Source organism: Sus scrofa, chromosome 3, assembly GCF_054392235.1.
Source record: "Sus scrofa isolate SSC_HxYL_T2T_F1_AM1 chromosome 3, Sscrofa_HxYL_maternal_Yorkshire_Landrace_v2.0, whole genome shotgun sequence".
Taxonomy (NCBI): Eukaryota; Metazoa; Chordata; class Mammalia; order Artiodactyla; family Suidae; genus Sus; species Sus scrofa.
The window spans coordinates 134176615-134202302 of record NC_139385.1 but is presented as its reverse complement, the minus strand read 5'-3'; the positions used below and the strand labels follow the sequence as shown (position 1 = coordinate 134202302).

Below are 25688 nucleotides of genomic sequence, written 5' to 3'. Positions count from 1 at the left end.
GATTTTTTCAGTCTATTTAGAAAATGAACATGAAGGTATTTATTTGCTTTGCCAAGAAGAACCGTCCCACCACCTCCCCCCTTTAAACAATGTCTAAAGCTTCACAAAGTTCTAAGTCTAAAGGCCTGTCTGTTCAAGATAACTTTCATTTTAGACTTAAAAGAGTTGGCTTCGATTTTAAGCCATGGTTCTCTCTAAAGAATAACTTTAGACTCAGTACCAAACTTAAGAGTAAAAGACATTTGTCAATCTCCACTGAAGTGAAAGCTACTGAAGGACATTACCTTCGAAAGACTTAAAATAAGAATTCTAAATGACTAAAACATAACTTCAAAGAACTAGCCTTTTTTCAAATTTTTAGTCACGACAAGTAAGTTTTTCTTACGAAAAGAATCAGAAGTAGTAAGTTGTCATACTTCATGGGGATAGGTTAAAAATGTATGTCTTAGGTAGTAATACTATTTACACCTTAAGATAACTAGTCTACGGAAAAGAAAAAAAATATATCAAGTCAATGAAGATGAAATGCTTTATAGAGAACAAAATGACTACAAATGTTCTTCATCCTTACACAATGCAATTTTTTAAACTAAAACAAACCTTTTTTATACTATACTCAATCTCTGATTCCAGTAGCAACTTTATGTTTTTAAAGACAAGATTAAATAATGGGATAACCCAAATTTTTAAAAAATCAGGTATTTTAGATTTTTGGTACAACACATGTTTACTCTCAAACACAATGGTTGCTTTATTTACTTATTTTTTTTGTCTTTTGTCTTTTTAGGGCTGCATCCGAGGCATATGGAGGTTCCCAGGCTAGGGGTCTAATTGAAGCTATTGCTGCTGGCCTATGCCACAGCCACAGCAATGCCAGATCCCAGCCGGGTCTGTGACCTACACCACAGCTCACAGCAACACCAACCCTTAAGGCACTGAGCGAGGCCAGGGATCAATCCCACAACCTCACGGTTCCTAGTCACATTCGTTTCTGCTGCACCAAGACAGAACTCCACAATGGTTTCTTTAAAAGGGAAAGCATTACCTCCAAACTTAAAAATCCCCCATCATGGGTAGCAGTGACTTGAGGTGATGGTTCAAACCATTCACAGGATTTTCCCAGTAAATTCTTTAAAGTCTTCACCGATGACACGGTCAAGGCACCAGAGCAGCGAGCCAAAGTCACTGCACTGTCCATCCACCAATTCACATCTATCAGTGGGTAAAAGGACTCTTTATCTAACGGGAGAAAAGTAAAATACACATACACCCATCAGTGTGGCTTAAATACGACACAGTCCAATAATTAAGTTTAAAACCATATTTGGGTCCTAAAGGTATGACAAATAAAAAATGGAATGTAGGTTGTCACTCCGATCTTTACTCAACAGTAAGATACAAAGGGTAATTTATTTAACAGACATCTGGATGCCACCAATTTGCCGGTCCCAGTCTTACGTTGTAGGGATGCAAGGTAAGTATATTAAGGTCTTTCCTCTCAAAAGACGAAAAACATTCAGATTTGTCACCATTTTCAACATGTAAGTTACAAGGTAGGTGTGTACTGAGAAACGGCAGCTTCCGCAAGGGCTCGGACCCTCCTCTGGATCGTCCTTAAGACACTAGGAGTGAGAGGTGCCCACTCTACACCTGGAGGAAAGGGGCATCCTTATCTCCGAAGACAGAGGGAAGCCAAGACGAACGGCAACAACAGGCCTTGCTGACTCTCTCCCAGTCTGTTACCCTTAGCTCAGACTCTCTGGTCCTACCATGTTTTCCACAACTTTCCACTCTGCATCCAACCTAGCATAAAAGTGATCAAGTTTAACTGTTCCTCAGGTCTTCGTTTCCTTATGAAGGCTCCTGTGTTCCCAACACCTGTGTTAAATAAATGTGTATGCCTTTTCCTTGTTAATGCATCGTTGGTGAGTCCAATTTCCAGGGTCTCAGCTGGAGAACCTAGTAGAGTAGTAGGAAAAAGAGTTTTTTCCCTCCCCCCTACGCTTTCCACTCATCAGAAAGAGGAAAACATATGTAAGACCAGTGAAGAATTTGGGAAGAACTGAAAATGAATTGTGGTTCACCAAACTGAGGCATTCAAAAGGAAATGCATTATATTTACTTTAATTTTATTGCCCTTTTATATCTTACTTGTTCCACTAAGGATCTGATGAGATTAAAGGTAATACATACAACAGTAGAACATAAATTTTAAAATATATACAAACATTGGACTAGGAGATAGATTTTAAAATAGGTTAGTTCCATGAGAATAACTCATTATTTTAATTAAAAGCAAAGATCATAAAAAAAAAAGACCAGAACAACCCAAAATTTTTCTTCCAAGTTAAGCATAAAGCAATCCATAAATAAAGCATAAATGAAGAATAAATAAAATAAGCACAAATAAAGAATGCCAAGAAAATATGAAAAGCAGAGTTCCTGGGCTTACAGTTAAGTACAAGGTGGTATGAAAAGGAGCAAATCATCTAAACATGCAGTCAGCCCTCTGCCTTGACAAATTATAGTTTTTCTCAAAAATGTTCTTCTGAATGAAAATGTTAGATGATTATTTGACAAAAGAAAATAATACATGAATATAACACAGGCTATTAACGAACCAATACTTTCAGGCTCTTTGTGAATTATAAGAATGATTTAATAAAGATTCCGAACCTCGCAATTATCACAGATTTTATAGGAGACACTTAAAAATTCAGAAGTATTTAGCCTGGGGAGTTTTGCCATAAGAAAAATGAACCAATTACTCAAAATAACTCAACTTCTTAATTTTTGGTTTTAATTTTAATCTACCAAATAATCGCTATTGCTTTTATTTAAATGTAAATATTGATTTTTTTTCTATTTATAAAAATAATACGTGTTTATTGTTAAAACAGTTAAAACAACTTTTTTAGACACTGGGATGCAAGGTAAAGAAAGAGAAAGCCTCTCTAATCTCTAGTTAACTACCACCCACCATACCCTCAGCCCAGCCCTAGAGATAACCATTCAAAGTTTACCCTATAAGGAATCCCCTCCAGCTAGCTCCCCCAGGTACATGCGAATGGAGCACACTTGTGACCTTTGAACTCTAAAGCCATGAACTTGTGCCATGGCTTGAGGAGGGAAAGCAGAGTGGCAGGCCCAGGCTCTGCCTCAGCCTTGGGAAAACCCGAAATATTAATACCTGACCATCTGATGCCTTGTCCCTGGTTCTATGAAAATCGTCCAACGTGAAACAGAAGAACCTAGAGACTTTTATATATAGGGCAGCAAAACAAGCCACATATGCCACTCCGGTCTAAGGATTGGCAACTGAGAGGCAGATACAAGAAAAGCTCTCTGCACTCCTCCTATTTGCCCAAAAGCAGGACATCAATTTACAAAGTTGGTCTCAGAAGGTCAAGAGTTAATCACCGGAGCCAATCTAGCCCCTTATCAGCCCAGAGACTGCACCAAAGGAATCTACATGACAACCTCGTCCTTATCTTTCATTACTGCCCCTCAAATGTGCCTTCCCACAATTTGTCTTGTCACTTCTCTATAAATTTACTGTTTCTGTTTGGGTGCTCATCTCTGCATGGGTGTCAACTCAGTGTTCATACACATGAACTTCTCTTATTTTTCTCCTATTCATCAGTCTTTTGTCAATCTAATTTTACAGGGCCCTGGCCAGAGAACCTAGGGGAGTAGAAGAAAAAAAAAAAAAAAAAGATGTTTTTCCCTGCCTCATCTAAAAAGCATCTAAAAAACAACAAGAGTCTCTTAAGGTTTTAATTATCATATTTCATAAAACTCACCTTTGATTTTTTTCCTCTTCTCAGTAGAGAGTCTCCAATCAGGATTAAGGTCGTCATAGCCTGGCTAAATGTGGAAAAATATGCACAAAGACTTCTTGAGTCAACAATGTAATAAAATTACGAGAACATCAAGAGCTATGGAATATTTTTAACAAGATATAGAAATGATGCTTTCCTTTGATCTTTCCGTTATATCTACTTGAAATCTATTCTTCCCTAAGATCTTGAAAAGCAACTGTTCTTACACTTAAAAAGTGCACATGCCAGTACTGAGACTCAATTTAACAAAGAAAACAGTGTGAATAAGAACAATTACAGCAAGTATACAATACAAATGAAAGCAGGATATGCTAACAATGCTGCATACACACACACACACACACTGAGGCTAGAACAGCCATGCTGCTGTGAACCAACACGGGCCTGCAGTGAAGTGCTACCCTACCACTTGTGAGCTCAGCGATGCTCCAGGCCTTGGTGCTCACAGCCCTGAGGTTTGGACTCCACAACTTCCATGTCATCTCCAGTTCTAACTCTCAATGACTAAAAACATACAAAGTCAAAACACATATGGGAGTTCCCGTTGTGGCTCAGCAGGTTAAGGATGCAGGTTTGATCCGTGGCCTCACTCGGTGGGTTAAGGATCCAGCGTTTCCACAAGCTGCAGTGTAGGTCACAGATGTGGCTCGGATCTGGTGTTGCTGTGGCTGTGGTGCAGGCCAGCATCTGCAGCTCGGATTTGACCCCTCCCCCAGGAACTTCAACAGGTGCTGCCATTAAAAAAAAAAAAAACACAACCACGCAGTCCTCAAACTCAATTCATTCACATTCTAGTCTCATGGCAACATAATGCCATGCCCAGCTCTGAGAAGGTAAGGACACATCATGATCTCTCAAACGTCACAAAACAATTGAGACTAAGCCACTGCCAGACACTTTCCAGGCCTGCTGTTAATTCCATAACCTCCAGAATCACAACAGTATGGGGGAAAAAAAACAGTAAAATATCAATGGGGGATTATACGGAATCTTAAGCCTGAAAAAAAGTGGTGCTGTCCTTCGGTCAAAACGTTGCTTTCTCATCTAAGACAACAAAATACGCATCTATGTTTAACCACCAATTTATCAGTCACTACCACTTTATAAAGTATTAAAACTAGTATTTACTAGTATTTCTTTCCATAGCCTGAAAGAGCTTTCTGCTCTCCACTAACATGATAAGTCAGTGGTTCAGAGGGGACCCTGAGGATAGAAGACATCATTCTTTCGCTTTATCAGGAAAAAAAAAAAAAAAAAGTTGCCATAAAAGGCAATTTATATATTGGGGGAAGAAACAGATTGTCCTGGTACTTAATTATTTACAAAAAAAATTTATGTTTCAAAAAATCAGAATAGGGCTTAATCTCTAGAATATATAAACAACTTATACAACCCAACAGCAAAAAAACCAATCAATCAATGGAAAAATGGGCAAAAGACCTGAATAGACATTTCTCCAAAGAAGATATACAGATGGCCAGCAAACACATGAAAAAATGCTCAACATCGCTGATTATAAGAGAAATGCAAATCAAAACTACCATGAGATACCACCTCACACCAGTCAGAATGGCCATCATTAATAAATCCACAAATAACAAGTGCTGGAGGGGCTGTGGAGAAAAGGGAACCCTCCTGCACTGTTGGTGGGAATGTCAACTGGTACAGCCACTATGGAGAACAGTTTGGAGATACCTTAGAAATCTATACATAGAACTTCCATATGACCCCGCAATCCCACTCTTGGGCATCTATCCGGACAAAACTCTACTTAAAAGAGACATGCGCACCTGCGTGTTCATTGCAGCACTATTCACAATAGCCAGGACATGGAAACAACCCAAATGTCCATCAACAAACGATTGGATTCGGAAGAGGTGGTATATATACACGATGGAATACTACTCAGCCATAAAAAAGAATGACATAATGCCATTTGCAGCAACATGGATGGAACTAGAGAATCTCATACTGAGTGAAATGAGCCAGAAAGACAAATACCATATGATATCACTTATAACTGGAATCTAATATCCAGCACAAATGAACATCTCCTCAGAAAAGAAAATCATGGACTTGGAGAAGAGACTTGTGGCTGCCTGATGGGAGGGGGAAGGAGTGGGAGGGATCGGGAGCTTGGGCTTATCAGACACAACTTAGAATAGATTTACAAGGAGATCCTGCTGAATAGCATTGAGAACTTTGTCTAGATCCTCATGTTGCAACAGAACAAAGGGTGGGGGAAAAAATATAATTGTAATGTATACATGTAAGGATAACCTGACCCCCTTGCTGTACAGTGGGAAAATAAAAAATTATAAAAAAAATCAGAATAGAATAAGGTATGTTTTAGTAAAAAATAATCAACTAAATTGAAAACTTATTTGACTATTTATAAGGTACCTTTGAAGTTTTCAGTACTGCCAGACCACCAGCTGGACCTCGCTCGTGGCACCAGATGCACACCAGCGTTCACTTGTATGCTCACACCTGTGCCTCCTCACTCACACTCTGGAGTACATGCTTCGCAACTCTAAGCCCTGCCAACTACAACTACAATTCGGCTTTGGGTAAATTTAAGGACATATGAATTACAAAGAAATTTAACAAGAACTCTTAAATGTAAGAAGGAGTCGCCTCCCTAGCCTAAGCACTTTGAGAATCATGGTTCATGAGCAAGAGCACCATGAACAAGCAGCAGCCTCCAGACTAGACCATTCCCAGTAGACTGCTTAAGTGACGGCTGTCTCGCGTGCAATCAGTTGTAAACCCAAAGTGAAGATTTGTTCCTCTGCATCCAGAACTGTCAGCCTTGTACTCCTACATCTACCAGCACCCCCGCCCCTTTGCAGGAGCTGAACCAGTGAACGAACTAATCCATCTCTTGAATCACGGAGCTCTAAGTAGAACGCCTAAGCTATAGGCCCATTAGTTGACATAGTACAAGTATTTCTACACCTTCTCACAAGTGCAGTTTCTTCTGCGATTTAGTCAATGAATGCTGTGCACTTATGCTGTGAGAGGGAAAAGGGCAAAAACAACAACAGCAACACACCTTACAGGCCCCGTTACTCAAGCACAAGCTAAGTGATGGGAGTCAAAACTGCTAACTGCCCAAGAAGAGGCAGAGCGGACAAGTACTAGGGGTCTTCGAAGGATGAAAAGATCGTTTTGGATCTGGGCTTGAGAAAGATGAAGGGTGCTTAAAAAACACAAAGGCGCCTTACAGAGTTAGACGTTAAAGACCGGAGAAGATCTGGATGTGGGCAAAGGGTGGAGGGGGATGGCCCGGTGGGAGCGCACAGTGCAACGGCACACAGCTAGGAAAATACTAAGCTCACTCAGGAACACAGGTAGGTCGGTTTAAAGTACAGCAGTACAGGGCATCGTGCTCTAATTGTATGCATTTTTGTGTGTTTTGTGGGATTTTTTTGGAGGGGAGAAAACTAGATCTTTTTTTCATTGTGCTGAAATTCAATTAACATAAAATTAACCATTTTTAAATGAATAATTCAGTGGCATTTAGTGCTTTCACAATGTTCTGCCACCTCCATCTAATTTCAAAGCATTTTTATCACTTCAAAATAAAACCGCGTGCTCACTAAGCAGTTCCTTCCCTTTTCCCTTCCCCTCAGCCCCAGCCACTGCCAATCTACTTTGTCTCTGTGGATTTACCTATTCTGGCTATTTTGTATAAATAGATTCCAACAATATGTAACCCTTTGTGTCTGGCTTCTTGTACTTTTTCATAATGTTCTCAAGGTGCATCCAAGTTGTAGCATGCACTGGCGGTTCATTCCTTTCGTGTGGCTGCATAATACTCGCACATATACACCACAATTTGCTATCTACCCTTGTAATAATAGACATTTGGGCTGTGTCACTTGTGGCTATTGTGAACAGTGCTGCTGTGAACATGTGTGCAAATGTATTTGTTTGAGTACTTAAGTTCTTTGGGGTATATAATTGCATTTTTATCCTAGAAGTACATAGCAGATTGAGCCTATATATCCGAACTAAATGTTCAATTTCATCATCTGTGGGAGTTTGATGAAGTTATCTGTACAGTATATTTAAGAAATAAGCCCAAACAAAATCCCGAACTTAACTCTGCCTCAGGCAGAGGCAGCCTGCCAGACTAGCAACCTGACAGCTGCTTCCTTGCCCTTTTCTAAGCTGACGTTCCCCCTGCTCCCCTCCTACTATTCAAACTGGCCCAGACTTACCACCCATCAACCCCATGGACTCGATCTGTGAGGTGAACATGACCTGGCCATGCCATGGGACATCTGGTACTAACTCTGTAGGCTGCTTTAGGACAGGCTCACCAAGCTCCCAAGACCCCCCTGCAAGTACAGGGGGTAGGGGTGGGCAGTGCTCACTCCTCGTCCTACGCTGATATATTCTGAAAAGCAACCTCCATGTCTCTCCTCTCTATGATGTGCTACCCCGTGTCTGAAAACGGCCGAAGGTGCCCTCACTTTATCGTGCAGCGGGTGCCCAGAGAAGGCCCTAAGAATACAGCTATAAATTTTGTAAAGAAAGCCTATCACAGCTAAAGCACATGGCTTAACTCTGTTTTCTTCAGATTTAAAGATTTTATGTGTTTATTTTTTTTTTTACAACTAGAACCTAGGTATAACAAACACTTTGTCACCAATAGCATAAAAGCAACCTTTCAACTGTTTATTCATTCCATAAACATCTACCAGTATTTAATATGCTTTGTTCGATCACATGGAAGAAATGTATACTCAGTGCCTCTTCTCAAAGAGCTGAGAGTCTAATGAAGTTGTAAAAACAGCTGTGGATTATATCAAAATTAATCATAGGAACTGTCATCTTCCTACTTATCCTTCAATGATTTATCCGCTTAATGAAATCAGTCCAGCACCTACTGTATGTCAAAGAGCAAGTGAAATTGAATGGAAAAGGTTAAGTTTTGTGTCTACTACATCTGAGGAAGAATAAGCAAGCAATAAAATTTCTTTGGAGAAAAATTAAGGCAAAAAATGAGATGTAAATATATAAACATAACATATGGGCAATGTTTAAAATGAAAATCACTTTGGTAATTTTTCTATGTATTCTAAACATGAACAAAACTTAATACAGATTTCAAGCCAGATGGATTTTCCTATTGACAATAAAAGCCAAAGTATTTAATCAACTCAAAACTGGATACAAGTACATCAGAACAGGCACTTCCACAACTACCTTTAATCATTAGTTTTAGAGAGAAAATAATTCATTCAAATAAAGCACATTAACTTAGTTAACTTATTGCATGAAAAAAGTCCCAGAAGAGCTGAATTCAAAATTTGATAAAAGACTTTAAGGCTGTACAGGGCTACAGGAACATTAGTACTTTTTTCTCCAGCAAAGTTTAAGCTAAAATTACAGGCTGATTATATGCTATATATCACCATATACTGTATTTTAAACTAAGGGGCTGTCCATTCATTTCCCAGAGCAGCCATCAAGAAATACAACGCCTGTCCTACCTGGCTGACCCAAGGTCACTTGATTATTGCTAGAGGAATGAGAAAAGAGCAGTTGTTTCAAGTATTTTTCAGCTTTTTAAATGTTTTTAAGTGTTTTTCAGCCAGTGATGAATACACAAAAGGTACCATGTATTTGATAAGGGATATTATATACTTCTCGTTACTAAAATTTTCACATTCCCAGCATCTCTATATAACAAACTACACAAATCCAGGAGGTGTCACATAAACCACTCAGGCTATCTCTATTTCCCATTAATATCTTAGCTAATACCCAGCTTGCCCAGTTAGTCAGCATCTCTAAACATAAGTGCTGTAAGAAGATTCTCTGAAAAAAGTGCTTGACCCATGAAGTCAGAGGACCTGAATCAAAACAAAATGTTGATTCTGACTTGCCCAAAAGTGAAATTTCCCACATATAATAAAACATCAGGATCTTCCAAATAACAAAAGCTAACTATTTTATCACTTATACAGTGGTACCATGAAAAATGCACAGTACCTTCTGGATCAGTTCTCTGATGAGCCTAGCTGAAGACAGAAAACAGTTTTGAGAGGTGATGCACTCCACTTTTAGAGGGAAGGTGTAAGTTAACTTATTTCTCATTTCAGAGGAGACACAAAAAATGTTCCCTGTATTTAAGCTCCTGAGGTTGAACACTGAGGAGGTTCTCTCCTATTTAGAATAAATCTAGATCCAGTAAGACAAAGAGAGAGGCAGAGACGTGAAGGCCAAAAGGAGCTTAGGCAGGAAAAGAATTTTCCTCAATTATTTCTAAGAGAAAAAACTGAAGAACAGCAAAAACAAAATGTAGTCTGTGATGGAGCACCTAAGTGTAGATAAACCCCTTTCCCTTCTTCTCTATTTGAAAACTACCAACTGCTCTTTGCTAATTAAGAATTCTTTTAATGGTGCAGGCTGACAAAATGAAAATCAAAAGAATGCTAACAAAAACAGCCTCGATCCATTCAAAACTTTGGGAGAATAGGCTCCTATCTTAGACTCACAAAACTACGCATCACAGCTGGTGACAGGATACTCCTCCAGGAAAAGGGAACGGGAATGTGAGAGAAGGGGAATTAACACTTAAAGTGCTGACATGCAAAATCACCATCAGAGGAGTAACTGGTTTATAACATAAGCTCTAGTTGAGATTTTTCTTAAATCGTCACTCCAGCACAACACATGACATTTTCTGAGCAGACCTTACTTGCCCATCCTGACTTTTGATTACAATAAATGTTGATTCTGTTACTAACAAGTCAAATTGGTTAATTTTAAACCCTGTCATTTTCAGACACTAAAACAAAAAAATGAACAGTTCTGATAATACAAAAAAGGGAATGTATACATATATATATATATGACTGGATCACTTTGCTGTACAGCAGAAATTGACACAACACTGTATATCAACTATACTTTAATTGTTTTAAAAGTATCAGTTCTATCTTTCTCTGTATCTTTTCTATCTACCTCTTGAATGAAGAGAAGATAATTCCCTGCAACCTTAAGTCAGCCCACGGTGACCAGCACTCCAAGATCTGGGAAGAAGGGTAACCCTTTTAGGATACTGACCCTTCAGATCTTTGATATTAGTTGATTTTTGCTGAAAACTTAACCTCTCTACTCTATTTTTGTAATGAGAAAAAGAGGGAAATGGAGAGTTAATGGACAGATAGCACTCAGGGTACAGACTGTTCCGAACTGCAGATTACCGTCCACCAGTCCAGAGCACTTCTCTGTTCCTGCTCTGTCCTACTGCATGGACAATATTATAATTAAGTAAAGAACGGGACAGCTTTGGAATGATGAGACTAAATAAGAGCTGTGAGCTGCAGTAAAGTATCACCAAAATGACAGTATTATCAATACTCGCCCTTAAATGAGAACCACTCTAGGAAAAGTCATCATCAAGAGACATACCTGCTCGTTTTGACTCCACTCCCCTTGCTGCTTCAGAGATGGAATGGCCCAGATGCTTAGCTTCCCTGAGAAGTGAATGGCTGCAAGGAGGGTCCCATCTGGAGAAAGGCTCATCTTAAAGATCCCATCCTAGACAACAATTATATTAACGTCAGAGCAAGGAACTGGTAACCAAAGAGAAATAGCTTCCAGAATTTAATAACGTTCTTTAGGGATGCCATGCCGTAAATGATCTCTCTCAATAAAGGATCCTGACAGCTTCTTAACACTATAAATGTGCTCCAGATTACAAAAAAATAGGACACTGGCCCTTAAAGAACCTTTTAAATCTACTTTACAACGTCGTGATTTACATACAACCCAAAAGCCAAATATGTGAGCATTATAAAAATGTTCCTGGAGGTCCCGGTGTGGCTCAGCAGTAATGAACCCAACTAGTGTCCATGAGGACGTAAGCTCAATCCCTGGCCTCACTCAGTGCGTTGAGGATCCAGTGTTGCCGTGAGCTGCAGTGTGGATCATAGACGCAGCTCAGATCCCGCACTTCTGTGGCTGTGGCCTAGGCCAGCCGCTGCAGCTCTGATTCAACCCCTAGCCTGGGAACCTCCATATGCTGTGGATGCAGCCCTAAAAAGACAAAAAAAAAAAAAAAATTTAATATTCCTTTATATCACAGATTACCATGAGTTCTCTTATTTCTTATGGATTGATGTTGACAAAATTACAAATTTCTTGAATTTTGGGTCCACTCTTTTACAAGGTTCTACATAGACACAATGCCTGGAATATTCTGTACCAGGGACAGGCCATAAATTCATGCTGCAAAAGAAAGGAGAAGAAAGACAGAGAGAGAGAGAGGGAGAAAAAGAGGGTCCAAAGTGTGATGGGAACAAAAGACCACTAGGGGAAATTAAGTTTCTGGTTTTTTGTTTTTGGCCATGCCTATGGCATGTGGAAGTTCCTGGGCCAAGGATCAAACCTGCACCACAGCCGTGACAACTTTGGATCCTTAACCTGCTGAGCCACAAGAGAACCTCAAGACCAACTAGAGGGAAATGCATCCCTTAACTAAAGAAACACTACACATGTGTAAAATATTCCAGATCTGCTGACGAATTATTCACTTTAAGGCATCTAAGTGTTACCACCGAAGAGAGACGCTTCATAGTGTACAGTACACGTCCAACCCCGGGTACACACAGAAAGACGTGCCTTCTCAGTACGACTCGTCCAGGTCATCCCGCAGACCCTTCCCAGGAGAACACCAGCGTTGCTCAGTTACCAAAAGAGAAACTATCCGGACAGGGATGGCACCTGCCTACCAACTACAACAGAACCAGGAGAATAGAAGAAACACTAACTAAAGGCTTATTTCACATTCGAGCATTTATTAAGAACAGGGTTTCAAAGGCAATTTAACCACAAAGAATAAAACACAGACCAGAAAATGGCAATCCACAATCATATTTCTCCTGACCATTTAGAAAATCTGGCAACAAAGGGCCCAAACAGCAACAGTCAGATGGGACTAGGCAGTACACTCGGTCTTCGAAGGGTTCTAAGCTTTGCAGTTAGCCAAATCCCCTCATTCTCCACTAGGGCCCCAAGATTGAGGCCCAAAGCTGCAGAACTGAAAACTAAATGTGATGATACTGAAAAATCAGAATTTACAGGTAGCTCAATTCACCTTATTATCCACCTGGCCACTGTATGTCAGAGTTTAAGTCCTCAGGTCTAAAATGAGTCAGGCACACTAGCCATCAAAAGCAAAGAGAACAATTTCAGGAAGTGAGGAACACGCTGGATGAGTGGACAGAAAAGATTCGCATCCTCTACTCTCCTCACTGAGGACCAAAATCGCTTTAACTTGATCTAACAGGTCTACCCCAGAAGGCTGTGATTAAACGTAAGAAAGCTGAAAACACAGATACCTGGGAAGGAGACGCAGTAAGAGCAAAAGCACTTCAAGTAGAAATTTAAATAGATCACATCCCTTCCTGGGTGATGGAGAGAGAGAGGAGTGAGTGGAAGACAAAGGACCTGGCATCCTCCGTTCACAACACTGAAGTCGATTAGCTCCATGGTTTTGCAAAAGATGGGCCCCTAAAGCCTAGATTTTTATTAATAAAGCAACTCTCCACCCATCCTTTAGAGTTTACAGAGGAAGAAACTGAAGACCTGAAGGGTTAAGACACTTGCCCACGATCATCATTCAAGCATCAGTGGTAGAGCCTGAACCAGGCACAGAGTCTTCCAGCCCACTCCATGTCACCTGACTCCATGCCCTCACCGGGGCCACATCCTTTCCAGTGGTGACAGGCATGCTCCTTGGTATAGAATTATATCCATGTACACCGTACTGTTTCATCACCTGAATAATTAGCCATTGTTGATCTGTACGGTAGCCTGCAGGTATTACATATGCGCCATCAAACTCCACTACAAGTGCTTTGAAAGCAAGTAGGAAGTTCATCAATCTCTCCAACAAGAAAACAAACACAAAAACGGTATACTGCATCATGTGAATAAGTTACACAAGTACTATGATCAGAGAAATAATAAATTTTCTTATGTTTCCATCCCCCCCTTTCTTCGGTCCTTCCTACACACTCAAGCAATTAAATACATTAAATGTTTCCACTTGCTTTTTCCTTCTGATCCCTTTAGTTTCATTTGATGCCATGACATCCACACTGAACCTTACCATTCCTTTCTATAAGCATTTTGGTGTAGAAATTTGCATTCACATACACAAAAATAGAAGGTATAGTATAACAAATACCCATGAGCCCAAAAACCACCTTAAACGAACATCAACATTTCAAGCTTGTCTCACATATCATTCCCCAATCACTGCAATTCCCTCAGGAAATTTTGTCCCCTGGAGTATTTTTTTTTTTTTTTTTTAATGGCTGTACCCAGAGCATACGGAAGTTCCCAGACCAGGGATTGAATCCAGTGCCTCAACCTAAGCCTCAGCTAAAGCAATGCTAGATACTCTAACCCACTGCACCAGGCCAGGGATTGAACCCATGCCTCCAGAGCAACCCAAGTTAGATTCTCAACCCACTGTACCACAGTGGCAACTCTGTTCCCCTGGAGTATTTTAAAGCAAATCCCAGACATTATCATGCATGCACATCAAGTGGACATTTCTTTCATGTCCCAAGTTGTCTTTCATAAATATGCAGAGTAGTCAGAAGATAGGGTTATTAGTAGCAATTGTTGTAGTCAGTCAATGATAGACAAGTCACCTAAGTTACCTTAGAAACACAGTGATTTCCTTCTGAAATATAAACTCTGCTTTTCATTTGTAGAAACATTTCTTTTTTTTTCTTTTTTTTTTTTTTGCCATTTTTTGGGCCGCTCCTGCGGCATATGGAGGTTCCCAGGCTAGGGGTCGAAGCAGAGCTGTAGCCAGCCGCTGGCCTACGCCAGAGCCACAGCAACGCGGGATCCGAGCCGCAGCAACGCGGGATCCGAGCCGCATCTGCGACCTACACCACAGCTCACGGCAACGCCGGATCCTTAACCCACTGAGCAAGGCCAGGGATCGAACCCACAATCTCATGGTTCCTAGTCGGATTCGTTAACCACTGCGCCACGACGGGAACTCCTGTAGAAACATTTCTGAGTATCTATAGCATGCAGGGTATTTCTGGCCCAGAAAATAACTTATTATCCTGACAGTAACTGGGACACAAGACGTAAAGCCACACTTAGAAAATACATGCTAAATTCAGTGAGCAGAGCCTGCAGTATGTGAAAGTCTGAATGTCTGCTTCGTTGGCAAGGCAGAGAACTCAGGAGTGTGCCCTTTGGAAATAGGAAATGGCTTTTTAATCAACTATATATCACAACAGAAGTAAACCTCAAATATTCCAGCCATAATCCTTCATACTGTATTAAGATTTCTCAGCATATGTGAACAATCTCTTCTCCTTCATTTGAATTAAGTAAAGTTGTAAAGGCAATAAAATTTAGATGCAGCTGTAATTTTCACTTTGGTTAAAATGTATCTGTGAATTCCTTTCACATTCCTCAACCATGAATGCCATTTTCATTTTAACCATTTCAACAGCTGAAATGTTGGTCAACAATACATAACTTGGCAGTGAAAAGCAGAATGTTCTAAAGATCAGGAACAAGACAAGGATGCAAACTCTTGCCACGTTTATTCTGTACATAGTACAGAAAGTCCTAGCCAGAGCAATTATACAAGAAAAAGAAATAAAAGACATACATTTTGGAAAGGAAGAAGCAAAACTGGCTCTGTTTCAGATCACATGATATTATATATAGAAAACCTTAAAGACTCCACCAAAAAACATGTTAGAATAAATAAATTTATAAAATTGCAGGATACAAAATGAACATATAAAATTCAATTGCTTTTCTATACAATAATAGTGATCAGAAAGAGATATTAAGAACATTACAACAGCATCACCAAAGAATAAAATACCTAGGAATAAATTTAGCCAAAGAAGTAAGAAAGCTATACACTGAAAAGTATAAAACATTAATGAAAGAATTTGAAGATGACACAAATAAATGAAAATTCCATGTTCACGAATTGGGAAAGTAAGAATTACTACTGTTAAAATGTCCATACTACCCAAAGTGATCTATAGATTCAATGTAATCTCTGTCAAAATTCCAATGGCATTTTTTACAGAAATGGAAAAAAAAATCCTAAAACTTATACACAGTACCACAAAAGACCCAAGTAGTCAAAGCAACCTTGAAAAGGAATAAAGATGGAGATATCATATTTCCTGATTTTAAGATGTATTACAAAGCTATAGTAATCAAAACAGTATAGTATATAAAAACAGATACATAGGTCAGTGGAATAGCATAGAAGAGGCCAGAGATAAACTAAGGCACATATGGTTGATTGATTTACAACAAAGGAGCGAAAAATACACAAAGGAGCGAAAAATACATTCATCTTCAATAAATGATAGTGGAAAAACTGGACAGCCACATGAAAAAAGAATGAAAAGTGGACCCCTAATTTATACCATATAAAAAAGTGAACTCTAAATGGTGAACTCAAAATGGATGAAAGACTTGAACATAAGACCTGAAATTTTAAGACTCCTAGAGAAAACATAAAATTGGGTAAGCTTCTTGACATTGACATTGGTCTTGGCAACAATTTTTTGGGGATTTGACATCAAAACAAAGGCAACAAAAGCAAAAACGAATGAGACGACATCAAACTAAAAAGCTCTTACACAGCAAAGGAAACTACCAACAAAATGAAAAAGCAACCTATGGAATGGGAGAAAACATCCATATACCACATATCTAAGAAGGGATTAATATCCAAAATATACAAGGAACTCATACAACTCAATAGCAAAAAATGAATAACCCAATTTAAAAACAGACAAAGGAGTTCCTGTTATGGATAAGCAGGTTAAGTACCCAACAGAGTGCCTGTGAGGATGCAGGTTCAATCCCTGGCCTGGCTCAGTGAGTTAAGGATTCAGCATTGCATCAAGCTGCAGTGTACATCACAGATGTGCCTCAGGTCCCATGTGGCTGTGCCATAGGCTGGCAGTTGCATCTCCAATTTGACCCCTAACCACCTGGGAACTTCCATATCCTGCAGGTATGGCCCTAAAAAGCAAACAAAAAAAAAAAAAAAAAAGGCAAAGAATCTAAATAGACATTTTTCTAAAAAAGACACACAAATGGCCAAGAGGTACACAAAAAGTTGTTTAATCAACAGGGAAATAAAAATCAAAAACACAATGATATATCATATATTAGGATGGCTATTATAAAAAAGACAAGCGATAACAAATGCTAATGAGAACAGAGAGAAAAAGGATCATCTGTGCACTGTTGGTGAGAATATGAGCTGGCAGAGCCACTATGAAAAGCAGGATGGAGGCTCCTCAAGAAACTACCACACGATTCAGCAATCCCACTTCTGCAGGTATACCCAAAGAAAACGAAACCAGTATCTCAAGTTCGTTGCAGCTTTACTCACAACAGCCAAGGTATGGAAACAACCTAAGGGTCTATCGATGGCTGAATGAATAAAGATGTGATACACACACACACACACACACACACACACACATAATGGAGTATTCAGCCTTTAAAAAGAAAAAATGCTGTCACTTGCAAAAATACGTATGAAAACGGAGGGCACTTTGCTGAAGAAATAAGCCAGATACAGAAAGACAAATACTACAATGGTATGTATCACTTATATCTGGAATCTTTTTTTTTTTTTTTTACGTCAAAGTTATAAAAACAGTAGAAAAAATCGTTGCTTATAAGGGGCTAGGGCGGAGGAAATAGGCAGAGGTTGGTGGAAGGGTACAAAATTTCAGTTATAAGATGATTAAGTCTGAAGGTCTAATGAATAACATGGTGACTATGGTTGATAAACTGTATCGTATAACTGAAATTTGTAGCAAGTAGGATTTAAATGTTTTCACACATACACAACACAAAAACTAGGTATGTGAGGTGAGGTATGTATTAACTTAATGGGGGGAAATCCTTTCACAATGTATATGGATGTATATCATAACATCACACTGTACATTCTATCTTAAAATTTGTCAAATATACCTCGATAAAGGTGAGAAAAACAAGAACAGTGAATATTGGAGTTCCTGCTGTGGCGCAGCGGAAACGAATCCAACTAGGAACCATGAGGTTGCAGGTTCAACTCCTTGGCCTCGCTCAGTGGGCTAAGGATCTGGCATTGGTGCAGGTCACAGACACAGCTTGGATCTGGCGTGGCTGTGGTGTAGGCTGGCAGCTGCAGCTCTGATTCGACCCCTATTCTGGGAACTTCCATAAGCCATGGGTGCAGCCCTAAAAAGCAAAAAGAAAAACAGTGAATATCACTTACATCTGGTTCAATTTACTCCATGGTTTTAACTTCACCGAAAGGTAGTCTAGCTAATTACTTGTTAAGTTAGCATCGCCAAGAAGACAGCACGGGGCTTGGGACCAGGACTTAGACAGCTTTTTGCACAGGAAACTGCCTTCTTACGTTAATAATTCCTTTATGTCTGCTTTAATTAACTGCACTGTCAGCTCTCCTATGTACCACCCCATCTCAAATCTCTTCCTAAAACGTTTCAAGATATTTTCCTCTTACTTCATTGAGTCTGTTGTATGGCAAAAAACTACTGAAATGAATAACGTAAAACATTATTTTAACTTCCAATTCTACTTCTCATTTACATTAAACCACTAGCTCAAATGTCCATTTGATCTTGTGTTAATTAAAAACACTAATTAAAGCCTTTAACAATGGCAGTAATATTTAGGGTAGGAACTGTGACTTCTCTCAAACGTTACATGAAATTTTTCAAATGTCCCTTCTAAGAAAGTTTTTTTTTTAATGTTAAATATCAGATCTTTGTGCTGAGATTAGTTTAAATTGCCTCACCTTCTTCAGCTGTCTATCATCTATATAGAACAATTAAAAATGAGTGACTTTCATTTTACCTCTCAAAGGTACGAGCGGTATTAAAATTACAGTACTGAATTCCAGTGCACACATTCAACATGTTCTCAATTACCACATGAGCTTAAAGGAAAAAAAAATCAGCTTAATAAAAGGTGAATTTATAAGCACTGTTCTTCCAATACTCAACAATTATTTACTGAATATTCCGTATTCAATAACACACAGTTCATTCAATAACACATACACTCTGGGGAAGCTGCAGTGAACTAAACAAGCATAAATCCCTGCCCTTGGGAGTTCAGAAGATCTTCCAGCCTGTTATAGTTTAGCAGTCTGACCACCCAAAATAAACAGAAATCTTTTTTTTTTTGCTTTTTAGAGCCACACCCACAGCATATGGAGGTTCCCAGGCCAGGGCTCAAATTGGAGCTACAGCTGCCAGCCTACGCCACAGTCACAGCCACGCCAGATCCCAGCCACGTCTGCACCTACACCACACAGTAACGCTGGATCCTTGACCCACTAAGTGAGGCCAGGGATCAAACCTGCAACCTCATGGTTCCTAGTCGGATTTGTTTCCACTAAGCCACAATGGGAACTCCTAGAAATATATTTTCAAGACCAGAAAAGTCATCCTCAAAAGCCTGGTTAACAGGCTGAGGGGGTAGGGGGCGGAGGGTACTGCAAAACTATACAGAAAAGGAAAAAAAAAAATCTTTGGGGAAAAAAAAAAAAACAGTTTCCAAGTGAACATCCTTAAAAAATAAACTATCTTTTAACTCCAAAGCTTCAGTTTATTAAAACTATTAGAAAATGTCATGAAAATAAACATGTACACCGATGAAACAGAAAAAAGCAGAGAAACAGAGCTCTAATGTACCCTCTGTAAATGTCTATCCTGATGGAGGAGGCATTATATAAAGTAACTGGCAAGGAATACGGCATTGAATAAACGGTGCTAGCCATGTAGAGAATATTAAATTAGATTCCTACTACATCCCAGCCACAAAAACAAATTTAAAACTTACAACTGGAGTTCCCGTCGTGGCTCAGTGGTTATTGAATCTGACTAGGAACCAAATAAAAATAAAAAAATAAAACTTACAACTGAAAAGCGAAACCGTGAAACTTTTAGAAGAAAGTATAAGAACATTTTTACAACATCAGCATGTGGAAGAATTTCTTAAGACCTCGAAAGCCCAAACCATAAAAAGATTTAAACTTTCTGGTGACAAAAGAGGCTCAAAAGAAAACAACTAATTTTGACTATCAATATACACTTCAAAAGATAGTATTACATGCCAGACCTGCAGCATATGGAGGTTCCCAGGCTAGGGGCTGAATCAGAGCTGCAGCTGCCAGCCTGCACCACAGCTACAGCAACACCAGATCCGAGCCATGTCTGCAACCTACACCACGGCTCACAGCAACGCCAGATCCTTAACCCACTGACCAAGGTCAATGATCAAACCTGCAACCTCATGATTCCTAGTCAAATTCATTTCTGCTGTGCCATGACAGGAACTCCGCTAAACCACTATTTAAAAAGGACCCAGAGACTACTAATTATTGGCTCCACGGATATAAAGAAACTGACAGATCAGAACAGCAGCCACCAGTATCATTTACTGAATGCGCACAAGGTGAAAATCACTCCCTTAGCTATTTTATAAATATTTCCTCTAATACTGTCCAATCAATGCTGCTACTTTATACTCTGACAAGGGAATAGAACAAAATGAAGTAAGTATTAACTATGTCGTTACTAACTACATAGGAAAGCATGTCCAAAAAATAGAAGAGACAGCACATTTTAAAACAGAAATATAACTTGAGTAGTAAGAGATCATTCTTTGTAAGATAAGTAAATTTTAACCTGAGCTACTTCTAAATACAATATATCTTGGCTTTTGTTTCTTCAATTGTCCAACTAAGGGTTTAGATAAGAGCCAATAAAAGGTAGTGAAAAAAAGCACTGGATCATGAGCCAACTCAAGACCAAACCCATGTCTGACCCTACTTAGGTGGGTGAATGTGGGTAAGTCATTTCTCTTGAGGCTTTAGTTTCTCCATCAATAAAACAGGCATCAGAGTGCCATTAAGGCGAGCATTCTGTGTGACTATGTAAACGGACTCATAAACTAGAATGCACTTACAATAATAAGGAATTATCAGATAATCTCTATGAGGCCTTTCAGCTCTAAAATCATGATGCTAAAAATCTATGCCCCATAATTATTTCTGGGGCGGGAACCAATGAATACAAGTAAGATACTCATATAACATTCAGATATTTAGTATTCTAAAAGTCAATACCATTCTGTAATTTCATAAAGAATTTTTTAAAATTCCAAACACTTAAGGACTCTGGTACACGGTGTCACAAAGAAAGATCAAAATATAAGGAAAACAGTTGCTTGCTTCTTCCTCCTTCAGTTCAATTATAGAGAACATGGATAAAAATAAGTGCTGAGTTCCACACAAAAGAAAAACCAACAGCAGGAGTCAAGGTAAAACCCATGTGGACTTCCCAGGAGGTTCGAAAGAGTAAGAAGATGGTCAGCTTACAGTGATTGAACAGAGCCATGTCTGCCTAATAACATACCAAGTCGATAAACACTGCTTTTAATATGCATAGGATATGGTGCAAAGGAGAATCATGTCTATCAATCCACAACTATGTTGGTCCAACTAAAATGAATACGGAATACAAATAGTAAGCGTCCATGAATCCAAGCCCCCAGCAGAGCAGAGCTTTCAGCAATGTTCTCTGACCCATCCAGGACTTGACACATGCTTCTCCCAGGCTGGAACTGCCCAGCCTTCCCCTATCAGCCTGAGGATCTCTTGCTCACTTTCAAATCAGGTGTCACCTCCTGAGTTAAATGGTTGCCCTCTGCACCTCGATGGCACTTCATATTACATTATGGAAGAGGTTAAAAATATGTAATATTGCACTGTTTTATTGCTGCTTCTACATCTGCCTCCCTCACGACACTGAGGTCTCCTTGAGGAAGCTCACTGCATTTTATTCATCTATTCACCCTCAGCTCTAACACCATGGCTGGCTCGAAGTAAGTGCTTGTTTGTCTAAAAGAATAAATAAATGCTAAAACTCCACATAGTTGCTTGTCATCAAAAGAATTTAAAAAAATAGTGAGCCCTTTAAAATCCACTAAAGATAAAAGTTATTATTTGAATAGTATTAAAAAGGATAGAAAAAGGATCCAGGAAAACAAACTAATGTTCTCATGCACTACCATGGACCAGAAAGACCAATAGAGACAACAAAGTAAATTAAAAAGAACGAAGCACATGGCAGAGACTGAAGCATTTCATTTCACATATATTTCCATCATCTGAAAGACAAACTCCATGAAATGACTAAAGAGAATGCTAACTGTAACACAGTGTCAACATGCAAGGGACTAAAAATCAAAGTGACTCTCTAGACATAAAGAGTAGTTTCATTGTTCAATTCCACAGATAGAATACCAAACCAACCCAGAAGACATGAATTAGTTGAAGTTAATGGCAGAGAAATAACTAGTACTCAAAATTTTAAATATATTAAGCACAAATGCAGCAAGACAATGCTTGTTACACTCCTCACAATTTCCCTTGGTTTAGTAAAGAAACTGAAGAAACGGGAAACTTCGGTTGATTCCCCCCAAAAAAACAGAAAGGAGTATGTGCGATGCCCCCGTGTATGTCAAGACCCTGGAGAGAGCCATGCTGCGGGGGTGAATGTAACCATCACCCTCGGAGGCAGTGCCTAAGCACCCGGCTATGTTCAGGATGAAACGGTCCAGCATCCCTGCCGTGGATCCATGTTTCTCCCTCTGAGAACAAAACAGGTGAACAACGGCACTTGAAGCCCTGGATCAACATGGTTCATATCCTCTTAGAACATTAATAATCTCAGATTTAGGAAGGAACCTTTTTTTATTTTAAAACAAACAGGGTATGTTATGGACAAGGATACAAAATTCACACATAAGATAAAATTAGAAACTTCAAAGATATATATGATGCTTCCAGGATGCCCCTTTGGGCTCTATCTCCAGACCTAAGAGAACTAGGTTCATTCTTTAACTTTTTTTAATTTTCTTTACTGAGATAAGAATGAGGTACATAGTAAAACATAAAGCTTCAGTGAACAGCTCCATGAATTCTGATTAATGCACATACCTACATAGTGTATAATGAAGAACAAGTTCAGATGAAATCTACAATATTCAAGATCCATTCAACTCTGTTCTTAAGGAGACTCTGGCAAAAATGTTTGAGAAGCACAAGGTTTGAACTGAGAAGCCAATTTCTGTTACCTGCTCTTGTCCCTGGCGACTGTAAAACTTGATACTCAACATCCTTAATAATCCCAGTGTCTTTGGTACCTAAAAAATAAACACATTTACAAAAAAAAAAAAGTCAATGGCATGCTTTCTCATTCATTTGATCATAAAATGAAAACTATACAAATCTAATATTTTAAGAAATAACTAAGAAAATCATGAATAAGTATCATGGTAAGATTTGGGAAAAAAAAAATTCACCAAGTAACAAATGTTACAAAATATTCCTTCCCATAATCGAATGTTTTTTAAATGTATACATAATAAGTCTAGTACAACCTAGGCAAATTAGAATCTACTCTAATGAGTGGCTCTTCTCAAATGTAGCCACCCCACATTACCATTTTATCCTAGCATCACCATGAAAAAGGTCAATACTCCCAACAGATATTTCACTCCCGAAGTAATTAATCCTACTCTTGAAAAATACCAGAAAAGAAAAGCCATCATTTAGAAACAGGTATCTGAGGAGTTCTCATTTGTGGTGCAGCAGAAACAAACCCGACTAGGAACCACAAGGTTGCAGGTTCCACCCCTGGCCTCCATCATTGCGTTAAGGATCCCGGTTTCCGTGAGCTGTGGTGTAGGTGCTATAGGCTGGCAGCTGTAGCTCCGATTAGACCCCTATCCTGGAAACCTCCATATGCCTCAGATGCAGCCCTAAAAAGCAAAAAAAATAATAATAATAATTTTTTTAAAAAGGTATTTGAAATAAAATCAACACAAGACTATTTTTTCATTTTTAGATTTAAGAAATACACTTATAGGAGTTCCCTTTGTGGCTCGGTATTTAACGAACCTGACTAGGATCCACGAGGATATGGGTTTGATCCCTGGCCTCACTGAGTGGGTTAAGGAGCTGGCGTTGCTGTGGTTGAAGTGTAGGCCAGCAGCTGCGGCTCCAATTTGACCCCTAGCCTGGGAACTTCCATATGCCACAGGTTCGGCCCTGGAAAGCAAAAATACAAATTAAAAAAAAAAATTTTTTAAAGAAATATGCTTACAAAAACAAGGAGAGATGCATGTATTTTTTAGAACTATAAAGTAAGTGTTATTGAAGTTATCAATAGTACATTACTGGTGGGAACATAAAATGGTACATAAAATGGCGGCTGCTCAAAAATTAAAAAGAATTACCATATGACCCAGCAATTTCATCTTAGGTATATACCCAAAAGAATTAAAAACAGCTGTTCAAACAAATACTTGCATAACTCTTCACAGCAACACTACTCATAACAGCCAAAAAGTAGAAACAATTCAAATGCTTTAGTAAGAATGCATTAACAAAATGCAGTATATCCACACAAGAGAATATTCTTCAGTCATAAAAAGAATGAAGTATTGATGCATGTTACAATTTGGATGAACCTCAAAAATATGTTGCTAAATGAAAGGAGCCAGATACAAAAGTCTCATATAATATGATTCCATTTTATATGACATTTTCAGAATAGGTAAATCCATAGCAACAGAAGCAGACTAGTGGTTCCCAGGAGCCGGGGAGAGGGGAGAAGAGGGAATGAGTGTCTAATGGGTTTGCCATTTCTCTTTGGGGTGATGAAAATGTACTGAACCTAGATAGCAGTAATAGTTGCTCAAACTGTGAGGGTACTAAACGCCACTGAATTGTACACTTTAAAATAGTTAATGGTCAATTTTACGTTATATGAATTTTACCTTAATTTAAAAGGAAAAGGCAAAAAAGGGGGTATTCTTTCATGCAGGTTAAAAATGTTCCTACCAGAATTTCTGAGTAGCTAAAAATACTACTGATGGCCCAGCTCCACATCTCCTCCAAAAGCAAGAAAATACAAGAACGGAGAAATAAATCTACATGAAAACCAGACCCTCAGCTTAACATGAAGCTAGAGAATTACCCAAACTTCAACCCAGGCCACCACAAGGCTTGGTGGTGAGCAAAAGCAAGCTGAAAAAAACATGGCTGGGTCCAGAGAACAGACAAGGGAACAGACAAGGCAAGCCAGCAAAGGGACCTAAAGTCTAGCTAAAAGCACTGTTAAAAATTGCAGTCCAAGAAAACACTTGGGCTATAATGAAAAAAAGATCTCAATCTATATATTCAAAGAATAAACAGGTACTAGGAGAATTAAGTCCAAGAAATATCCTAGGGAAACTTAGATTTCAAAGAAAAAGAAAATCCTCAAGGCCTCCAAACTAAATGGCCAAATAACATACAAAGGGCAGATAATTTGACTTACATCAACCTTTCAATTTCCACATCCAAAGCAGAGCAATCAATCAAAGAATGGGTAAACCAAAGATTCTATGTCCAGACAAGTTCCCCTTCAAACATCCAGGCTACGGAAAACAATTCCAAACACACAAGAACTTAAAGAACTCTGCATCTACGAGCCCGTCTCAAACATCTTTAGAGGATAATTTCACCCCAACAAGAGACTGGGAAAACTTAAAAGTGACATTGAGAACTTTTAAATATAGAAATGAACATGTATGACTAAAGCAGCATGAGAATAAGGGTTGAAACTAATGTACAAATATTGCATGTTTTGACAAAATAGAAATAACACAACTAAAAAGGAAGGAGAAAGAAGAGGGAAAGGGGACAATAAAAGAAACTCACTG

The 25688-nt window shown here is 38.9% G+C and overlaps 1 protein-coding gene across 1 annotated transcript in view; it reads right to left on the bottom strand.

Moving 5' to 3' along the window:
- NBAS (NBAS subunit of NRZ tethering complex) overlaps positions 1-25688 on the bottom strand; it is a 355775-nt gene that overhangs the window by 269602 nt on the left and 60485 nt on the right. Inside the window, exons 11-14 of the mRNA XM_085016151.1 lie at positions 23055-23123; positions 11274-11402; positions 3804-3867; positions 1046-1239 (exon numbers count right to left, since the gene is read on the bottom strand). Coding sequence (XP_084872277.1) covers positions 1046-1239; positions 3804-3867; positions 11274-11402; positions 23055-23123 — 456 coding nt within the window. The remainder of the gene's footprint in view (positions 1-1045; positions 1240-3803; positions 3868-11273; positions 11403-23054; positions 23124-25688) is intronic.